Here is a 19,391-nt window from a genome sequence, read left to right on the forward strand (position 1 = left end):
CTCTGTATTAGATTCCAGACTAGAAAGTGGATGTAAACATATGGATATCACCTTTTTTGGGGGTAAGAATTATGATTAAGGGCTTTGGGACCAGCTGAGAAGCAGAGCCCACATAACTGACCACCTTATGGTTACTGTTGTCCAGTGGCAGTATCTGACATATGCTGATAACTGGATTTTTAACTCTCTTGAATTTAAGAAACTTATATCAATTTTAAGTTGATTAGCTGAATATGATCCATAGTTCCTGTGGGTATGTGTAACTTTTCAAAGACACACTGCAAATATGGAAGAACACCACAGCCTTATTGAATGTTTTAAACACATATTGCTAAGATGTCTGTAGTACCGTTGATCTAGCATCCATTGCTGTCATTAAAATACCATCTAAAAATTCTGTGCCCAAAATAAATACTTTTGAGTATTCTCTCAGTGCTTCAGCTTTCTATTTTCATCTGATATTTTGATTAGAAGATTCATAATATTTTTGAGTGACATAGAAAAAATCTCTAAAGAAATGAATAGTTCTGTCTGTGGAGCCTCCAGCACAGATGTGTGTAAACAAGGCACAAAGCATAAGGTGAACACTTGGAAGCTGAAAAAAGGAAGAGAAAAAAAAAGGTAGGTGCTCATTAATTTAACATTACCTAACCTGAGCACTGCACCGTGTGTTCCATGGAAAGAAATGAGATCGACGATTAGAATAGCGTACTGTGCGCAAGAAGATCAAATTTAAGCTGCATGGTTAATGCTCCGAGAATAAAATTAAAAATAATTTTATTAGTGTATTACATGAATATTATTTTCTGCAAAGATGGCTTTCTGGGTGAATAGTGAGATCTGAGAAGTGTATGCATATGAACGTGGAAAATAAGGATCTTCAGTTCTCTATTTATTTAATATAGTCTCAACTCATGATTGCACTCAGTGCCTCTGAGAGCTGCCATGGCGGCAGGCTGTTACAGGGACTGGAATTCAGGCCAGAAGGTAAAGCTGTTCACCAGGCCCCAGCTGAGCACTGCTATCTGCTGCTTGTCTGGTGACCACTGCTGCTTCTCTCGGGCAACAGCTTTGATAGATGCCGGCCCTGATAAAGCCGCCAGCAACCCTTCACCGCACAGAACCCCGTGCGTTGGTGTCCCAAGTGCCCGACACTCAGCCCTAACACGCCGCCTCTGGCACCACCCCCAAAATGGCGTTGGACCGCACTCACCGGCACGCGGCGCTGCGGGCGTGAAGGACTACATTTCCCAAGAGCCTCCGCGGCGCGGGGCGCTGCGATTGGCCCCGGTCCGCATCCAATGGGCGGAAGGAGGTGGGCAGCGGCGCCGCAGGTGCTCTCGTGCGGAGGCCAGCGGCTAGCGGGAGGGGGAACATGGCGTCGGGTAGCCGTGTCCTGCGGCGGCTGCAGCACCTGTCGGCTGGGAACTGCCTCCTCCTCTTGCTGCTGCTCCTCCTCTTTCTCTGCGGCCAGCTCGGGGGAGGCCAGAAAAAGAAGGAGGTAGAACCTTTGCTTCTTTCGCCGTCGCGCCCGGCTGAGGGGCCGGGGCTGCTCTGCCATGCCTGCTCCCCGCGGCGGTGTCCCGGCGAGGGTCTCCGTTCTCCTGCCCCGCGGCTGCGCTCTCCCCCGGCCCCCAAGGGCCGCCTGCAGGGCGCTGGGCAGCTGCTGGCCCCCGCCCCCCGAACATGGCCGGCTGCGTTGCCGTCCCTGCGGCGACACGAGCGCACCGGGGGGCTGAGCCACAGCAGGAGGAAATGAAAGCAGGTTGCGATGCCACCTGAATGCCCCCGGCTAATAAGTAACGCCGTAGCGATCGCAGCGGGCGTGTGCTGTGCTGACATACATGCTGATTGCCGGCCCAGGGCATCCTCTGTGTGTGAGCTATGGAGGAAAGGGTGGCTTTCCTTAGGTGGCAACAGAATGTCTGCCTTTAGCAGACGGGAAATGTGTAAATATTTACCCTTTTCCAGGTTTTAATGCTTTAATGCAAGTACTTATGGCATCAGTTTGCCTCTAGTTCCAGGTGAGGTTCTTCTCACCTGGGTGCCAGGCCCTGCTGCTACCAAGCCATCTCACTAAGCTGTGCTCGGGAAGAATGGTCACAAACATTAGATGGCTTTGATTTTCTTTAAGTATGTAAATGATTAAGAACTGGAACTGATGTAGTCTGTAAAATCCCAATTTCACCATTAAAGTGGTAGTCTGACTTTGTGGTAACGTAGTGCCTGTCCACATAAGTCATTTGGGTATCAAAAATGAACACCTGAAATCTGTGTGTTCCCCCTGTCCCCCCTTTTCTTTTTTCTTCTCCCTTTTTTGCTTGCTGGACAATTCTATGCAACTGGAAAGCATAGACAGTAATGTATTGCTCTGCCATATAATTAATGTATTTTTTCAAATCTTTACTTTTTTCATTTAATAAAATGTGTTTAATGTTTATCACTATCGATTCCCTTTTGCTGTGATGTACTGGCTTAGCAACTTTTGTTGACACTTTAATGTAGAGTGGCAGCTGTGCTACCAAGATAGCCAAAATAATCTTTATTTCTTTTTAAATGAAATCCTTTCTTGACAGTAAATAATGGCAAATTAAAATGGCTGTCTACAAATGCTTTCTGCAAAGTTTACTGGTTTTACTGCGTAGTTGCATTGTGGAACGGGATTGAAACATACCTTTTATTTAGCCACTTGCTAGCACTGTTCAGGATGGTAGTTCTCCTCTGAAAAGCATCTGTTTGCTCAGTAGGAAACTATAGCTTTCTCAGAGTAAGCAGCTTGGAAATCACTTCTAAAGAGTATCTTTTTGGAGGGGGATGGGGAAGTAGAACATAGGACCCTGTGTTAGAGGAAGTTTCTGTTCGCAACACTAGTAGTGGTAGAAGGCAGAGATGACAGAAATTAAGAGTGAAGTAAACCTGTTTATCCATATAAACACCAGATTGTCATAGCTTTTATGGAAGTTGGAAAAGTGGTTGAAGGTACAGTGAGTTTTTGCAAAGTGAACCTTCTTGAGGGAAGTTAATGGAACTAAAAGGAACTTTGGTGAAGACCATTATTATTATTATTATTGTTATTTTATAGCATCAACCATATAGAAACTTGTGCATAAGGTGTGAATTGTTGCTGTGTTTGGATCTGCTGTTTGAGTGCGGACGATGGAAATAATGACTGCAGAAAGGAGAGATCTGAGTTATTAAGTGTGTTTTGAAGAACTTCTTGCTAGCAGAAAAGAACAAATAGAGGAAACCAGTGACTGACATGACTTCGTGTCACAGATTCACTGTATTGATTGTGGTATACTGTTATAACCATTTAGAGTGGAAAATATGTCAGTTCTTAAGTTGCTGAAATACACTGTCATGCAGCAAAATACTCTGATAACTCTTCGGAAACGTTCTGTTGTGGCATATCACCGAAGGCTGCTGAGTTCCATATTAAATTTGCAAAAATTTGAAGAACTGTCAGAGTGGTTTTGAATTATTGCATAATTAGCTGTGTGCCGTCATTGAAGTTACTTTTCTGGAACAGTAGCATTATTATATAAACATTCCTGTTTCTTCCCTCTGTCCTGCTCTTCACTTTTCTGTTTTGCCCTTTCACTCTGGACAGCTTTTGCCACTGAGGAAATCAGTAGAAAACATTGCAGTCTTTTTTTCTTTACATTCCTCTCTGTCTAATTTCTGGTGATGGACTTAAATGCAGCAAAAAGCACCCTGACAGAGCTAGGGCCTGCCCGGCTTTAAGCAGTGTGCTGCTGCCTTTGGTCACCATTGCTCCAGAATGGAAAGAGCTTTATGGAACTTCTTCCTCCATCTACTGTTGCTGTTCTTATTGTCTGTAGACTTCTTTCCTTCTTTGAGATGTTCTGGTTGCCTATTTAATTAAAAGGGAAAAAAAGATGGCAAACGTTTAGTAAAGCCAGTGGAAAAAAAAGGAAAGAAGTAAATATTAGAAGCAATGTCTTCTGCAGAGGTAGTTGGTAATAGGTAATACTGACTTGGGCATTCTGTTATTTCCACATGGAACAAATAGTGTTGGAAGAGCAAAAGTAAAAAAGGTATGAGAAGTAGGAGCATTCAACACATTCAGTGGCATGTGTTGTATAAAGCATAGTTATCCTTCAGGACCTCTCATACTTTTAACACGATAGTGATAATTAAAACCATTTCCTGTCTTTATCCCTTGAAATTTTGTTTCAGCTCAAATATAAAGACTTTTGGTCTTTTAGACATGAAAATGTTGTGTTTGGTATCCAGGCTGTGGAGCACTGTGTATCTTTGCTTTTGAAACAGCATGCAGTCAAATGTTTGGTACTTGAAGTATAGGCTCCTCTTTAAAAGCTTTATTAAAAATCAAGATGTGGCTAGGGTTGAATTTTTGAAGGGAAATGCAGTCAAGCTGTAGATTCAGCTTGAAGTAATTTTAAAGCTGTATTTAAAGTGGAAGCTTTATATTCTTTTGGGTAATTTCCCATTTTCTCTTTTGTTGCAGTAGGGAAAGAAGAGGCTTTTTCAGTCAGTACTTAAAGCTTTTAAGTAACTGTCCTGGTTTTGAAGTGGAATAACATCTGTAAGTCATACCTCAAAGTGTAAAAGTCTTTGAATGCAATTCTAAGTGGTTTTTACTCAACCCTGTTAAAAAAAAAAAAAAAAAAAAAAAAAAAAAGAGGTATGTGATTGCAAGAATTCTTTATTTTCTTGCTGATCTTCTCAAGCAGCCAAAAATCTCTCTTCCCTCTTCTGTTTCTAATTAACTGAGGTTTTGTAGAAACTTTACAAAATTGGCTTGCAGTTCTTATTTTAACAAGTGTGTGTAGAGAAACTTAATGTCTCTTGTGATGGCATACAAGGAGTGGAATAAGGAATACTTACAACAACAGACTGATAGTGTTTTTTTGTAATTGGATTACTGACACATCTTTCTGTCCAGATGTCATCATTTGGCATCCTTGGTGTCATAAGACACAGCAGCGGATTAATTGATCTTTTCCCCTGTTCTTCTCTTTAATCAATTATACAGAGAAACCTTTGTACCCACATGGAAGACAAATAGTATCTGCTTAGGTTCTAGGTACTTTGGTAAAATCAGTCTGTATAGTTAGAGGGGTAAAGAATGTTTGTTTGATTTGTGTTTTATTTCTTATTCTGTGTGCTATTACTTTGGATCTTCAGGTTTATTTTCATTTCTAAAAGTGTTTTGGAGGTCGTATTTTTTGGCTAAGCTAGTGATCAGAACTAAAAGGCCACAACTTCATATGCTGTCTTTTATCTAATAAATCTGAAAGCGGTCATAATAAAAAGTGGTGTTTTTTCACCTAATGCTGTTAGATCTAATATTCATAGGTATTGTAGTTGCTATGATATGTATATCAAATTTAATAAATTTAAAAAAAAAACCAACACAACTATAATATGCTATTACCATGAAATAAATTGAAAGATATGTCTGTAATGATCCTCCATGCATTTTGGATGCTATGTTGTGATAATAGCATAGAAAACATGAACATGTCCTGTACATTCTGAGAAACAGAAGCAGATTTTGTCATTTCTTTGGGAAGACTTTTCCTTTCTAATCGTTTTTATTGATCAGATTTTGTTTTTATCTAATCATTGCATCTCATACTTTGGAATGCCCTCAGTTATTCATTTTCCACAACTGCAGTAGAAGTTGTTAACTTTATTATGCCATTCCATTACTTTTTCTTGCTTTTTAATTTGAAATCCAAAGCAAATTATTCTTGAATTTCATATATACCAGACATGAACCTTAGTAAGGTTTGACTGTATTGCATAAAACACTTGTATATCAACATCATAACATAAGTAGTAATTGGAATTGTACCAATTTGTGGATTGAAAGCCTGAGTTTAGAAATCTTTAAGGTTATCGGCCATAACATTCACTGCTTTTAAGATAAAGTCTATCTTCTCTGCTTTTGATTTTTTTTTTTAATTTGTTTTTTTAACACTAATTTCCTATTGCTATTACGATCTGCTCTACTGTTACATAATGAGGATGTTCAGTTACTTTCCTCATCTTGTTGCCATTTGCAGGACAGCAATGACAGGCTGTAGGCCTGAATCTTGCATAGTTCCATTTCTGTTCAACGTTCCTTGATTTTGATGTGCATGTCTTTATGTCTGGGCTTCTGTAAATGTCCCTCTAATTTTTTATTGAGCTCATACAGCAGAAGCAAAGACAATGTAGTGTAAAAACCCTGTGAGATTTAAGATTAATATTCATGAACGTGATTGTTTTATGAAGACCTTTGATGCTTAGCTTGTTTTCATGACATGAAATAATCGTTGGTTGTTATGCTAATTTACTAGCTAATTCCCTTTATACTGGTTTTATCAGGTTTTGTTTAAACATTCAAGTTCTTACATTTTCTCTTTTAGGTTTTGTTAGTGGCAAAGAAACATTCCTAATCTGAAGTTAAACCTTTAATTTAGAAATGCACTGTCCTCCGAGCACTTGTTTAGAATAATTAATTACTGCTTTCACATATATATATATATATATATATATATATATTTTTGGTCTGAATAATATGGTAATTTTATTTAAGTAAAGTGGGAGAGGTATATATTATTCACTGTCTCTTAAACATTTCATGCTAACTGTAGATGCTTTACTGTTATTGTTGAGTCCAGTCGTCCAAATTGTTACTTAACATATTTTGATCATCTTCTTAGCACCAACTCCGTATTTCCTTCCTCCACTTTTAGTATTATACCGGAATGGAATCTAAACTGGATTGAATCCATGGTTAGTAAATTCAGTGGGGAACTGGTACACTAAAAAATATGAAGTCATTTTTACTTTTAAACCTGTTTTCTGTGAATCTTTGTCATTCTGTTTAAAGTTATAGCTAGAGACTCAGAGTCTGCAAGGGAGATTAATGTGTGAAATAATAAAACTGAGCAGACAGGTTGCTTTTAAATATGGCTCCTTTTGATACTCTGCTTCATCAAGGTTATCTGAAGATATAAAGAATACAAGTAGAAATCTATTTTAACTGAAAGAGGTGATATATATTTTTCCAGATAATGTGGAAGTTGTCATGTAGATAAAGTGAAGAAATGACATAACTATACCAGCATGTGTTTAGGCAGCTCTCAAAAGAGAGAAATTTAAACTGCAAATAGGTGAGGCAATTGAAGAGCAACTTAGTAAAAGGAGGAGTAGTAGGACATCTCATTAGAGGACACTGTCTTCAGTCTGTGTAGTCAGTGATGTTGAACTAGTAGGGAATAAGAAATGGAAAACAGAAGAGTGTTCCTGAAACCTTATCTTACTCTAGAGCTTGGATGCTTAAGTCAGAGTTGTAAGGCTGTGCTGTCTCCTGTGTTGTTCTGAATTTTGTTTCGTTCACTCATGTAGTAGATGTATTACATAAAGTGTTGCGTAAATTTCAGCGATGGGAGTGGGAAATAGGGGTTATGGCTGTATAATGGTTCTTCAATGAGGACTAAGTACATGATCCTTTAAAAAAAAAAAGAGAGAAAAAGTAAAATGTGAATGTAATCACTACATTAGAGTATTATGGTGTTTTTTGTTTCTTTGTTGTGTTTTTTTTTTTTTTTTTTTTTTTTTTTTTTTTTTTTTTTTCCCTCCAGACACTGATGTAATTATGTTTAAGGTGGTATCAGTACTGTCTTCTGTTTGGATTGTGTAGGATGGTCAAGTATTACTACGGATTGTGTATATGATACGGCTTCAGGGATTTCTTCTGAGATGTGAGACTGAAATGTTTTCAGGTAGAAGATAGTACTGAATTTGTATTTCCCCAGCTGGCCAAGTCAAGAATTTAGAAGGGTGCATGAATACACGCAGCAGTACATGGATTTAGGTTTCAAGAAGCTTTTTAAAGTAAAACTTCTTTGACTCCTTTTAGTAAGACAGTTCTGGGTTTTAATTAAATTTCTTTATTTTTTTTTTCTCTCTGTCTTTTTTCTTTTTTTTTTTTTTCAGGTTATGCCAAAGATCAGATGCCTAGGAAAGGCACTTGTTGCCTTGTTTTAGTAGTGTGAAACTATAGTCATACTCTCAGTGCAAAGTCTGGAAAAATGTAGGATGCATTCAGAGGCCTAAAGAACACTGAGAATTCTTCATTCAGTATAAAACTATGAAGAGCTGGAGATTTGTATTTGCTTCCTAACCTCATTTCTAAAATATGCTGTAGGTTTTCATCAACCACTTATGCTACCATTAGATTGTGAGGACGCTTCAGCCTTTCTATCAGTCTAGCCATTGAATATTGCAGAGAACAGTTCAATAGATCAATCTTTGTGATGATGGATGACTGAAGTTGATAAGATTTCTTCTTATCAGCTACCAGCCATGTGCTTTAAATGGAATTGCTGTTAGAGGCACGTAAAACGTCATTATTAAGTAGATTTCTCCTTTGAGTTCACTCAGCAAGCCGTAGATTCTTCTAAATTACGTTGTGCTGAAGTGCAGCTTACTCAGTGAAGGACCTGATCAGGTAGGAGTGTTGATACATAAATATATTAGGAAGTACATAGTAAGATGCACTTTTGAAAAGACAAGTTTTGATCACCTAATAAAATACTGTTTTGATCTAGCATAAATATTTTGTTCATTCTACCAAGATGTGTCTGTCTGTGTTACAGTTTAGCAGTGGTTCTCATGAAATCGGGATGATTCCATTTAGTAGTATTGTGTAGGAAACTGCTCCAGCAGCATGCTATAAGGAACTACAGTATGATCTTGCCTTAACAAATGTTTAGCAGGCTTAAATACTGCAGTTTAAGGAAGTCAATTAAACTTTTAAAAATCTTCTAGAAGGTGAAGATGGTACTGCTAAGCTGTTTGAATTCTTTCTTATTTTTGCCTCATACTTCAGTCTTTATTTGTGTTCCTGGAAACCATATGATGGTTCAGCTTTAATACCTTCTGGTGGAAGGCTTTTCATCTTTTAACTCCATGCCAACCTAAGTGGGAAGTGAATGGCAGGAATTTTGTCGAAGTTTCAAGGAGGTCAGCAGTCCTTGGAGAACTAATCCAAGATGAAAATGTTGGACAGTTACACCTCTTATTTTATCCACAGCAGATGTGATCACTTACTGAGAATATCTCAATGCAGAGGATGAGGCAGAAGTTTTAATCTGTCCAGCTGGATAGGAGTTGCTCATTAAATACTGAAGTTACTGTGGTAAATGTTTTTCTTTTGTTGTGAGACATTTTTTTCTTCTAGGCTGGTTGTGGATAACAACTGTTGCCTATATTCATAAGTTTTCTTCATATCTCTGCTTATTGATAGCAATGCACTAACTCCTTTAGTGGGCAATTTGTTTAGAAACTATGATAAAACATTATTAATATCCGCTGGAGAAGCTCCAGATACTATCATTCCTTTTCATTTCCTCTTTGCTTCTTTGGCTTTAGGCACTGCTGATCATTTTCCACTTAAAATGCATGATAGGCTTTTTCATTTTTTGTTGTTTTGTCTAAGCTGGATAAATCAGACAATACAGATAGCAAAATACATATATAGTGGTTTGCCCTGGCCTATACGGGAATAGCATTTACCTTTGCATTGACAGTTGATTTTTTGTCTTCCTATGAGTCTAAACCTAAGTCCTACAAGGGGTGAAAACACTTAAACCAGAATTCATGGAGGGTGTAGCTTCTGGAGTCCTAAGTCTTCATCTAAAATGGTCTTGCATAACTGCATATTGATTCTGCAGGTTGCTAACGAAATTTATTTTAAAAGTAATAGGCACATGAAGTCATGCTTTTACACATACAGAGGACAATCCTCATCTAATTTGGTAGCTTGCATTTTAGCCCTTTCTGTGCATGAAAATGTGGTGTTCTTAAACTTCTGTCATTGTTTGCTGTGAACTTGTGTGATGTTTAACAATAGGATTTAATTTCTCTGTGGAACGTGACATCTTGTCCCTTTAAATTGTAGCCTTGTGGTTAGAGCATGTCTGGGAAATTGAAATAATGAAAGCAATTGATACCATTTCCCGGAGATCAAATAATTATCCTGCTTCACAGGATAAATGCTTGGCAGCCTGCTGTTCTGAGTGCTTGGGTCCTCTTAAGGTGATCTGTCATACAGTTTAAATTAAAAAAGAGTAAAGTTAATCAGCTGTCGTCCATCTGTGAGGCGCTGTTTTTGTGTTGAAATGGTCTCTGAGTGTGTGAACTGGATTCTCATATTGAAATTAGCATGAAACATACACTCCAGAAATGCACATACTGTACTCCAGCTGCTAGTTTACAGTTGGTCTTTGGTTGAGAATTAGTTCAAAGGAAAATTCTCAAAACAGAGAATTTTATATTAGGACTAAAGACTTAGGTGTTTTTTTCTGAAGATCTTTTCTTTAGTTTTGCACTACTTGCTAATACAAATGTATCCATAGTACAACTATCCTCTTGCACAGGCACGGAGCTTCAGAGGGCTGAAGCATTTGCTGAGCCAGAGAGGAACAACAAGAGGGAAAATAATTTTGTGGCTGAATGATGATCATTCCGGAGAGGGAGTTGTAGAGTTCCCAGAACTGTTTATACACTTAATCCAATAACTGTTTAATGTAAAATATTGTAATGCAATCTGTTCAAGTAGGTTTACTTGTCCACCATCTGGAGATGAGTGCTTCCTGCCAGACTTCTTAGTTGGGGAACAGACAGAGGGCAGTGAAAGATGTCAAGGTTGCTTCTGAATAGTAAGTTCTTCAGTATAAGCCCTGCACATTGACTTTCTCCATCCAAGTTGCCATCGCTTTCTCAGTTGTAATTGCTGTTATCAGTGAAAGTGGCTGGAGGAAGGAAATGTAGAGTCTGCTATGCCTAGTGCCCTAAGTGCCAGTCTCTGAACTAAAATAGAAGTCCCTGAAATAAACAAGAAGTATAAATGTGCTCTAATCAGCACTTTCCTTTCACTATTCTAGGCTTGTTAATGTATTACAAGAATGTGAAGGAGAGGGAGAATGCACTACATTTGGGCTGTAAGTACCCAGCATAGCCAGGAGAAGCTTCTTCAAACCTGGAATTGCTAGCTCTGGTCTCACTCCCTGGTTGCTGTTCATCACAGTACCCTAAATTAACTGCTTCTGTGTGACTTAATCAAAGTGTCATATTACTTTTATGGTACCAAGCTAGTGAGAGCATAGCACAAAGTTAGTGGTGTTTGGTTTAGTTTATAGGTAGTCAGATGTGATGAAATTTGACTCTTATTGGTATACAAGATGGGAAGGACAAAAATAATTTGTTTATTTTACTGAAGAACGTTTTATAAAATATATTAGTAATAGGGCTGCAGTAAAACACAGTGGGACCTGACTTCATCCCACCTGAGACTTCTAGTTGAGATATTTTTATTGGAGGTTTAGCAACCTTTAGTACCATCAGTGGCAGAAGCGAAGGCAGTTTCACTCACATATCATTGGAATGATATTTCTATCAGTCATGTTCATTTTAGAAGATTCTCGAGTGATGTTAACTGGAGGGATCTGAAGTCTCAGTATGTGTTACATGCTCATGTTAAGTGTGGTTTTGTAGAAAGAAGAACTTTAATCTTTAGTTACATTTTTCACATCCCAGTGTGTTCAAGTAACATAATTACAGCAGTGTTAGTATGTTATTCTCTTGGCATATATCTTAAATGTCTCAAAAGTCTAGCAGAAGCTGTTCAGTTATGGCAACATCAGTTTTTTGAGCCATGAATGCATTGTGCTCTGATGCAAAACTCGTGTTCACTTGGCTGAGAGGGGAAATTATAAGTTCATTAGCTGATACAGCAGCTTTGTTTTCAAAGGTGATTTAAAGTCTGTACTTCTCCCAAGAAGTCATAATAGATTTTTTCTTAAAGTTAATGAACTGTTTAATAGTAAAAATGTTTGAGGAAACACATTTTTACTCAAGTTTCTGTGCTGAATCTTGAATCAACAAAGAGTTAGCAAAAATATTTTAAAAGTGAGTTTATGGTCTTTGGGATCATTTCAACTGGTTTTGATTATGTAAGAAGAAAAAATATATAGACCTTTAGTAATCAGATTTCAGTTAAATTTCAGAAATTCTTTTCAGAAGGTAGAAGAATTCATGACATATGCTATTGCTACTGTTACTGAATGCATTTAAAGGTTTTACTTTAAAGCATGCTGACCACTTCAAACGGTTTTGATTCAGCATTCAAGAAGAAACAAACTTCTTTAGTCTTATTGATTGCACTTCTTTATTTATATCTAAGTACACGTTGGTATCTGTAGTCTGTCATTAAACTGTTCAGAAATAGACCTGAAACTACAAAAAAAATTATTCAGTGTTGAAGTGATTGAGAGTTCTATCCATCACAGGAAATATCTCCTCTTGACCAGAGGCTGTCCATTAATTTTAGCACCACGCTATGTCTCTTGTCTTGTAAAGAATTAGTTACCGGCAAAGGTGGTATCTAGATGAGAGGAAATTCTGCTGAAGGAATGCTTAATACTACTCTGTTGATATATGGGTAACTGCAGGTGTGAAAGGACTTCATCCAGAGGACTGAGAGGAAGAATGAAAGTTTTGTAAAAAGGTATTACTGTTAGAAAATGTTGAGGTAATAGGCACAGGAAAAAAATGTTAAATTCAGTGATTCTGTTATATCTATCTATTTCCCCCTCAAGTGAGATAGAAGCTGCTAAGAAACCATGATGGTAAACTGACCAATGAAAGGATGACATAATAGAATGAAATTAAGGTGATTAAATGTCAGAGACAGTGAAGAATATGTGGGTAACTACTAGGAAAAAAATGACACTGAGATAGCATAAGTGGGGATGGATAATCTTTCCCACAATGAAAACATTAGTCATGAGTCTAGATGAGAACTCGATGATCTCTAAGGTCCCATCTAACTTGCACAATACTGTGATGCTGTGAGTCATGATTGAAATTAGTTTGATACACTATTAGGAGGCATGCTACCCTGAAGTATGCATTAACACAGACAAAGGATACAATATACAAATCACTTGATTTTTATAAGTAGAGCTTACATTCAGTTAATGGTGATGCTCTGAAAACTTTCTTTATTGCCTGCTATCTCATTGTTTAATTGCTTGTTTTATCTCTTGACTAAAAAATTTCACCAAAAGGAAAAGCTTTGCTTCCTGTACAACAGAAGGTGGGAAGGAAAAATGAATAGTCAGAACTTGAATCCTAACTTAAAGTTGCTATGAAGTCTGCATGTTATTAAATTGCTGCAAGCAGAGGAAATTGTATGTTTGATGGACTTTTGCTGTATACTTAGTGAAGCACACGGTTGAAGAAATCCAAGTGCTATCTTTTGTTGCAGTATCTGCAACTTCTGTACAATAGGTTTGAAAAGAAAAGCCTGAAGATCTTTTTTCCTCTTGTACTATTGTCATAATTATTGGCACCTCTATCAGAGAACATTCATATTGGGCCATGTTAGAAATCACCTTTTTAAGGAAGAAGAATACATCCAGACTGTTGTCTGCTCTATTAGTGAATGTGTAGTACTACATATATAGTATAATAACAGTTGCTTAGAAATATTTAAAACAGCAGCCCAAAGAAGAAGTGATTTTTGTCATCTCTTCTGTATAACGGTTATGAAGAAATGTGCATGAGAAGTGAAAAATCGTGGGAGGTATTGAACTTCTCTAAAAAGCAGTGTGCAGCATGCCAAGGACACACTGGTAGGTTGCTCGTTATATTCCAGAATTCTTTTAACAGGGAGAGACTTGTGACAAGTGTTCTATTTCATCTCCCTGAAGATTTTGGGCTTCCCATTACTTACTGACACAAGTACTTGCATTAAATTAATGTATATTGGTTTTGTCTTTTTTTTTTTTTTTTAAACAAGAACTGAGGGAAAAGTCCTTTTTCAGGCAACAGTTTTCAAACTGAATTTTTGTCTTTAACCTTCTTGCTCTTGGTTGGATATGAAGTTACTGCAAGCAAATGCTACAAGATATTATCTGTTTCTGAGCTTGTTTTTTTTTTTTTTTTTTTTTTTTTTTTTGTTTTTCTTTTTTTCTTTTTTCTTTTTTCTTTTTTTTTCCCCTTCCTGCCACTTCAGACTCTTCACTGCGTATATTTGACAAGCCAGAATTGCACATTTACCCCTACCTACCTTCTGAGGTAGTCTTTCCTGTGGATAAGTTTAATGCATTTAAAACTCAAATTACAGATGATTGCATCAAATCTTTTGATCTGAGATCTTTCATGCATCTCAGTTATGGCTTTGTTGGAGTTCATTTGTAACAAACATTGTTTTTATCTGCGCATCTGTTTGAAGCGGGGAAAAAAAAATAGTGTGCAGGAATTAAACTGTCAATATCAGAATCTTTTACCCTGCTTTGAAAATTGATTGAAGCAGAAATGCTTATATATTTTTATTCCTACCCATACTTAAACCATAGTACTTAATTTGTTTTTATGACATTGTTTGCCTGCTGTCTAAGGCCCTTACTGGAACAGGTTGCTCCCTCCCTGGAGGCATTCAAGGCCAGTTTGGGTGGGATCCTGGGCAGCTTAATCTAGTGGTTGACAGCACTGTTCAAGGCAGGAGGGCTGGAACTAAATGATCTTTAACATCACCTCTAGTCTAAGCCATTCCATGATTCTATAGATCTGTCTTTGCTACACAGTAGACATGTAGAGTTTACAGCATATTTCAAGATAAGAACTGTCACATTAGCATAAAGCTGTAAAATTAGAGCTTTTACTAACTTATTTTAGTGATCAGCAAAACAGAATGCGTAAATATCAGCATAGAATTAATTTCCCTTTTGCTTGTGTACCAACAGCAGTTGAAAGCCTACCATGCTTAACATGAGGCAAACTTTTGCTTTATCAGCTGCATTACCAGATTTCCAGGTGATAATTTAGAATGTGAAGGTATAATAACATTCAAACTCATCTCCAGTTGATCATTGCCATTATATTTACTTTATTGTTTTTAAATTTAAAGTAATTAATTTCCTGCTCAGAGGTTAATGGTGGTATTATATTTCATTTTATAAAATATAAATATTATAAAAAGGTAAATTTCAGTGTTATTCAAAGTGTTGATGTAATGCAAAACCAGAAACAACCTCTCTTTAATTCCCCAGAAGGTGTAAATTTTTATTGATTTTTTTTTTTTTTTTTCTTCAGGTAGAAATACCATTACACTTCAGTATTTCATTAAAATGAATAACAGTACTTCTTGTTTATTTACATTCACAAGAGGTTGTTATGTTTACCTAGACTCTTATAAGAATAGAAATAAGATGAGCAGAACAGTGTGTGTGCTCTTTTCCAATTTCATATTGCCCATATTTTTTTCTTGTTTCATTATTTTCAACTTTGGGCTAGATCTCATGTCTTGGGTCAGTACAAATAACTGCTTTGTGTACCGTGCCTCCAGAAATCATAAGGCAATCATATATATATATATATACTCAAGAACAACAGCAAAAGTAATTCCTGGTAAACTTTGTTATAGATTTCTTTGAGAAAGCTGTGCCTCACTGATGTATTTAGGAATGTACCTACTGCAATCCTGGTCCAACAGGGTTGCAACCGAGTTAGTATTATGCAAAAATTATGCACAGTACTATGCAATAATTATCAAACATGCTCAGTGCATCCCCTGTGAAACAGAAGTGCATTTCTGAGGTTATGCTGTTAGTAGGTATGTGTTAGACTGTTTAAAGCTTCCCTTTGTGAATGTTCTGGTATTCAAATATGTATTGAGTTGGTTGAAAAATTCACTGAACTGATTGTAAAATTATTAGATGAAAACTTTTCCAAATGTCCCAATGTTCAGTTTACCCTGTGATCTGTTGTACCGATGTATTGAATCTAGGGCTGCTGTTGATACCTTTTCCTCTGTGTTTTCAGTATCTTGTTAGTTAGGTTTTTGGATATATCCCAAGGATACATTCCAAATATATATAGTCTTTTAAGTCACAAATGTGCATTGAATTGATTGTTGATTTGCCTCCTTCCCTCCTAACTACAGGCTGAGAACTGTATCCATTTCTTGCAGCTGGTATTACTAAGGGACAGGCAACCCAGCCTGCAGTGGAACTAATTTCTCCCCTAAATTTCTTTGTCCATAAAATTGATGAGCAAACTCTAAATGCTTTTAAAGATTTCTCATATAGCATATGCACCAAGATTAGAGGGTTGTTTCTTTCATTTTCAGCTGTTTGGGCCCACGGACTGAGGATGTTTAAACCTGGAAAAGGGATTAAAGTCTTCAGTTTAACAAACTGAAGGGAAGATGTATAAATTACTATTACAGCAGTAAGAGGATTGTCATCTGTTTTTTATACTTAAGTTTTCCTTTTGACTGTATTTTCAAATAAAATGAACATATTCTTTGAGCACTATATAGGTATACTGCTTTTTTTAATGGAAATGAATATATTACACAAAAAAGACACACAAAACAAATAATTGAAATAATTAAATCTGAAGTTGCTGTTTATGAAAAGTTACCATGTTGTTTACTCTGAAGTGATATTAATTCTCTTGCATATTGCATGTCATAGATATCTATCTATCCACCTGAAACAATGGTCCTTCAATAGTGAATGACAGAAATGATACACAAAATATTACAGTTTATGTGAATAATTTCCTTCTAGAGTGAAAATAACCTTGTGATTCAGCCAACTGAATGTCTGCTGTTTGGTGTTGTCGGCTGCATTATGCCTAAGATTTTTCACGAAGATTGGTCCAAAATGGAAATAAGCCGTTTACCATGTTTTCCTTCTATTTCATATCCGTTGCTTTTACACTTTGGGTACTGCTGTCCTTTCCTTGCTTTGGTCCTGTCTCCCTCACCTCCCTCCTTTTCTCCTGTTTAACTGTGTAAATATCTTAATTTAGAAATAATTAGAGCTCCTGCTTGTTAACATGCCTGTCTTCCAGAGAGAAGTAGCTTAAAAGTAACCCACATAATGCTATTTGTTTTACAGGAATGGAGTATGTGCCTTATTTTAATAGCACAATACAAAGCAAAGAACAACGAACAACATTTAGTAGTAATAGTGAGGAATCCTGAGGAAGTTAGAATACAGTCTGCATGTTTGTTTGTTTTTAAATATGATTTTGCTCTTACCTGTTGTCCATCCTTCCATATTCTCAATTTTTGGATGCTGAGTTCTAACAGACAAATTAAGAAGTAATTAGATCAGTCAATTACTCCTGTGGTAACTAAACTGACTTGATTGAAATGGGAGGGGGGAAATGTAAGGTGCCTATATTAGTTTCTGTCTATGGAATGGCATTTCCACATTCAGTTTACTTCATCCTCTGAATGTTATTTTGATCTTTAAAACAAATTTACCATCTCAGCAGGTAGTTGTCTTTATGTATTGGTTAGTCATCCTGACCTATCATTTATCCTTGAAATTCCCTTATATGGACAGAATAAATTATTTCCCAAATGTATGATAGGGAATGCAGTCTTCCTGCAATAGCTGTTGCTGCTAGCTTTGACTTTAAATGACTTTAGATCAGAAGAGTGTTTATCTTTTCATTCCTCAGACTATTTTTGTTGGTCATCTTCCTCTGTTTTTGTTATCTCTTTTTGTGTAATTCTCCTGGGGAGCAGTTTGGTACCTATGTTGTCTTTGGATATTTGTCTATAAAACCTGTACAAAAAGAAACAGCGTAATAGCAGGTAGTCCTCCATAACCTCATTTTTTCTCTCTTCTTCTGACAGGGATTTTGCAGGTATTTTTTTTTTTTTTTTTTTTTTTTTAATCACTTTTAGAAATAACTTCTAATTTTCTGAGTAGACTTTCCTTGTACTTTTCTTTTTGCATTTGCTTTTTTTTTTTTTTTTTTTTTTTCAAGATAGAATTATCCTTTTCTGCCAGACCTCTGGGCTTTTATGAAACAGAGTAACAAGCTGTAGTCTCAACTCATTACACAAGGAGTTTTATTTTGCTACTTGACTTCATTCTTACTTTTCTTAACTGAAAGGTCTCCTTATTTCCTTCCTGTATTCGAAGCGCTCTTTTTTTTTAAAGTGTGAATTCATATCACTTGCTTCTTCTTTCTGTTAATTTCTGTTATTCTCTCAACTTCTTTATTTTCTCTAGAAGTTGAATATTCATGTATTTCATGGGCATTTGATGCCTGTTCGGCTCATCTTGGAATGTTTATGGCTGCTCTGGAGAAAGTTACTGGTGTATTTGCTGCCAAAAATTGTTCTCCAGGTCTGTTCAAAGTCAAATTTAAGACTGCCGTCATTCATTTACTGTATTATATTGTACTTTCTGTTTTCCTTATTGTTAGAATGTTGTATTTTCTTCCACTGTTTTCTCATACTGTAGCTCTCAGTGCTTCTACTTTTTTCTTCATATTATTTTTCCTTAGTCCTTTTAAAACAGAAATAAAAAAAAAAAAATCATAGCTGTTGCTTTTGTATTTTTTATATTTATCTGGGCTGTTTTCATTGTAGGCTTTGGTTTCATCATTTACATATTTTTTCAATAACATTTTTGACATTTTTTTTACCAAGAATTTGAATTTTTCTTCTTACAATTATACTGCTTAGTACATGTGTATGAACTTAAAGAGTCTATTCTGTGATCTGTTTTTTTTGTTTGTTTGTTTCTTGTTCTAGCAGCTGTCACTTTTTGTTCCTTTAAGATGACAGCTAAATGAAATAACAATGTAGGGTGAGTTAGATTTTTATGTACTTGTATTGGTCAAATACCACGTGCACATTAATGTTGATGTGCATGCAAACTTATCCTGTTGATCAGGACTGGATCAGTTTACAGCATTCAAGGAGTAGTGCACCTAATGTTTCCTTCAAAGTTCTTAACCCTTTCAAGTGAAGACAACTTGAAGAATTCTTTTTATAATTATTATTTTATTTGAGCTTTTAAGGAATCAATTTTTCCTAAAACTGAAACATCTCTTTACTTCTATGTTCATCAAATCATATAGAAAGCTATCCTTTGGCTTCCACTCCAGAAAGAAATAGTCAAAATCTGCTTTCCAGATATTATCTGATTTGATACAGATTTTCTTTGAGAAATTACTAGCAACACTAATCTAATTGTTAACAGATGCTTAACATCTTGTGCTCTCCTCTTGCCTCTGAACTTTGCTAAGTAAGAGCAAACAGAAATCCTTCGAGGACAATTATTGCCTTTTATGATCATAAGGTGCTACAGAATGTTTTAGCCTTATAAATACTTGACACACTGTTAATAAAATGAAATATTGTATTGTCTGTACCACAGCTAGCTTGTGTAATCATGAAAGGAAGTTCTGATAGCGAGCACAATTCTGTTTCTTTGGGACCACTATCCTTTTGTCTTAAGAAATATATTTCCTTCCGCATTTTTGACTAAGAGGTCTTCATTGTGATCTGTTGAATGTTTTTTCCTTGT

At 36.4% G+C, this 19,391-nt stretch overlaps 1 protein-coding gene across 1 annotated transcript in view; it reads left to right on the top strand.

Moving 5' to 3' along the window:
• Positions 1–1,301: 1,301 nt before the first annotated feature.
• Positions 1,302–19,391, top strand: part of TUSC3 (tumor suppressor candidate 3) — a 101,005-nt gene continuing 82,915 nt past the window's right edge. Inside the window, exon 1 of the mRNA XM_072334654.1 lies at positions 1,302–1,501. Within this exon, the coding sequence (XP_072190755.1) occupies positions 1,376–1,501 (126 nt within the window). The 5' untranslated portion in view covers positions 1,302–1,375. The remainder of the gene's footprint in view (positions 1,502–19,391) is intronic.

Source organism: Excalfactoria chinensis, chromosome 4 (genome assembly GCF_039878825.1).
Source record: "Excalfactoria chinensis isolate bCotChi1 chromosome 4, bCotChi1.hap2, whole genome shotgun sequence".
Lineage (NCBI taxonomy): Eukaryota > Metazoa > Chordata > Aves > Galliformes > Phasianidae > Excalfactoria > Excalfactoria chinensis.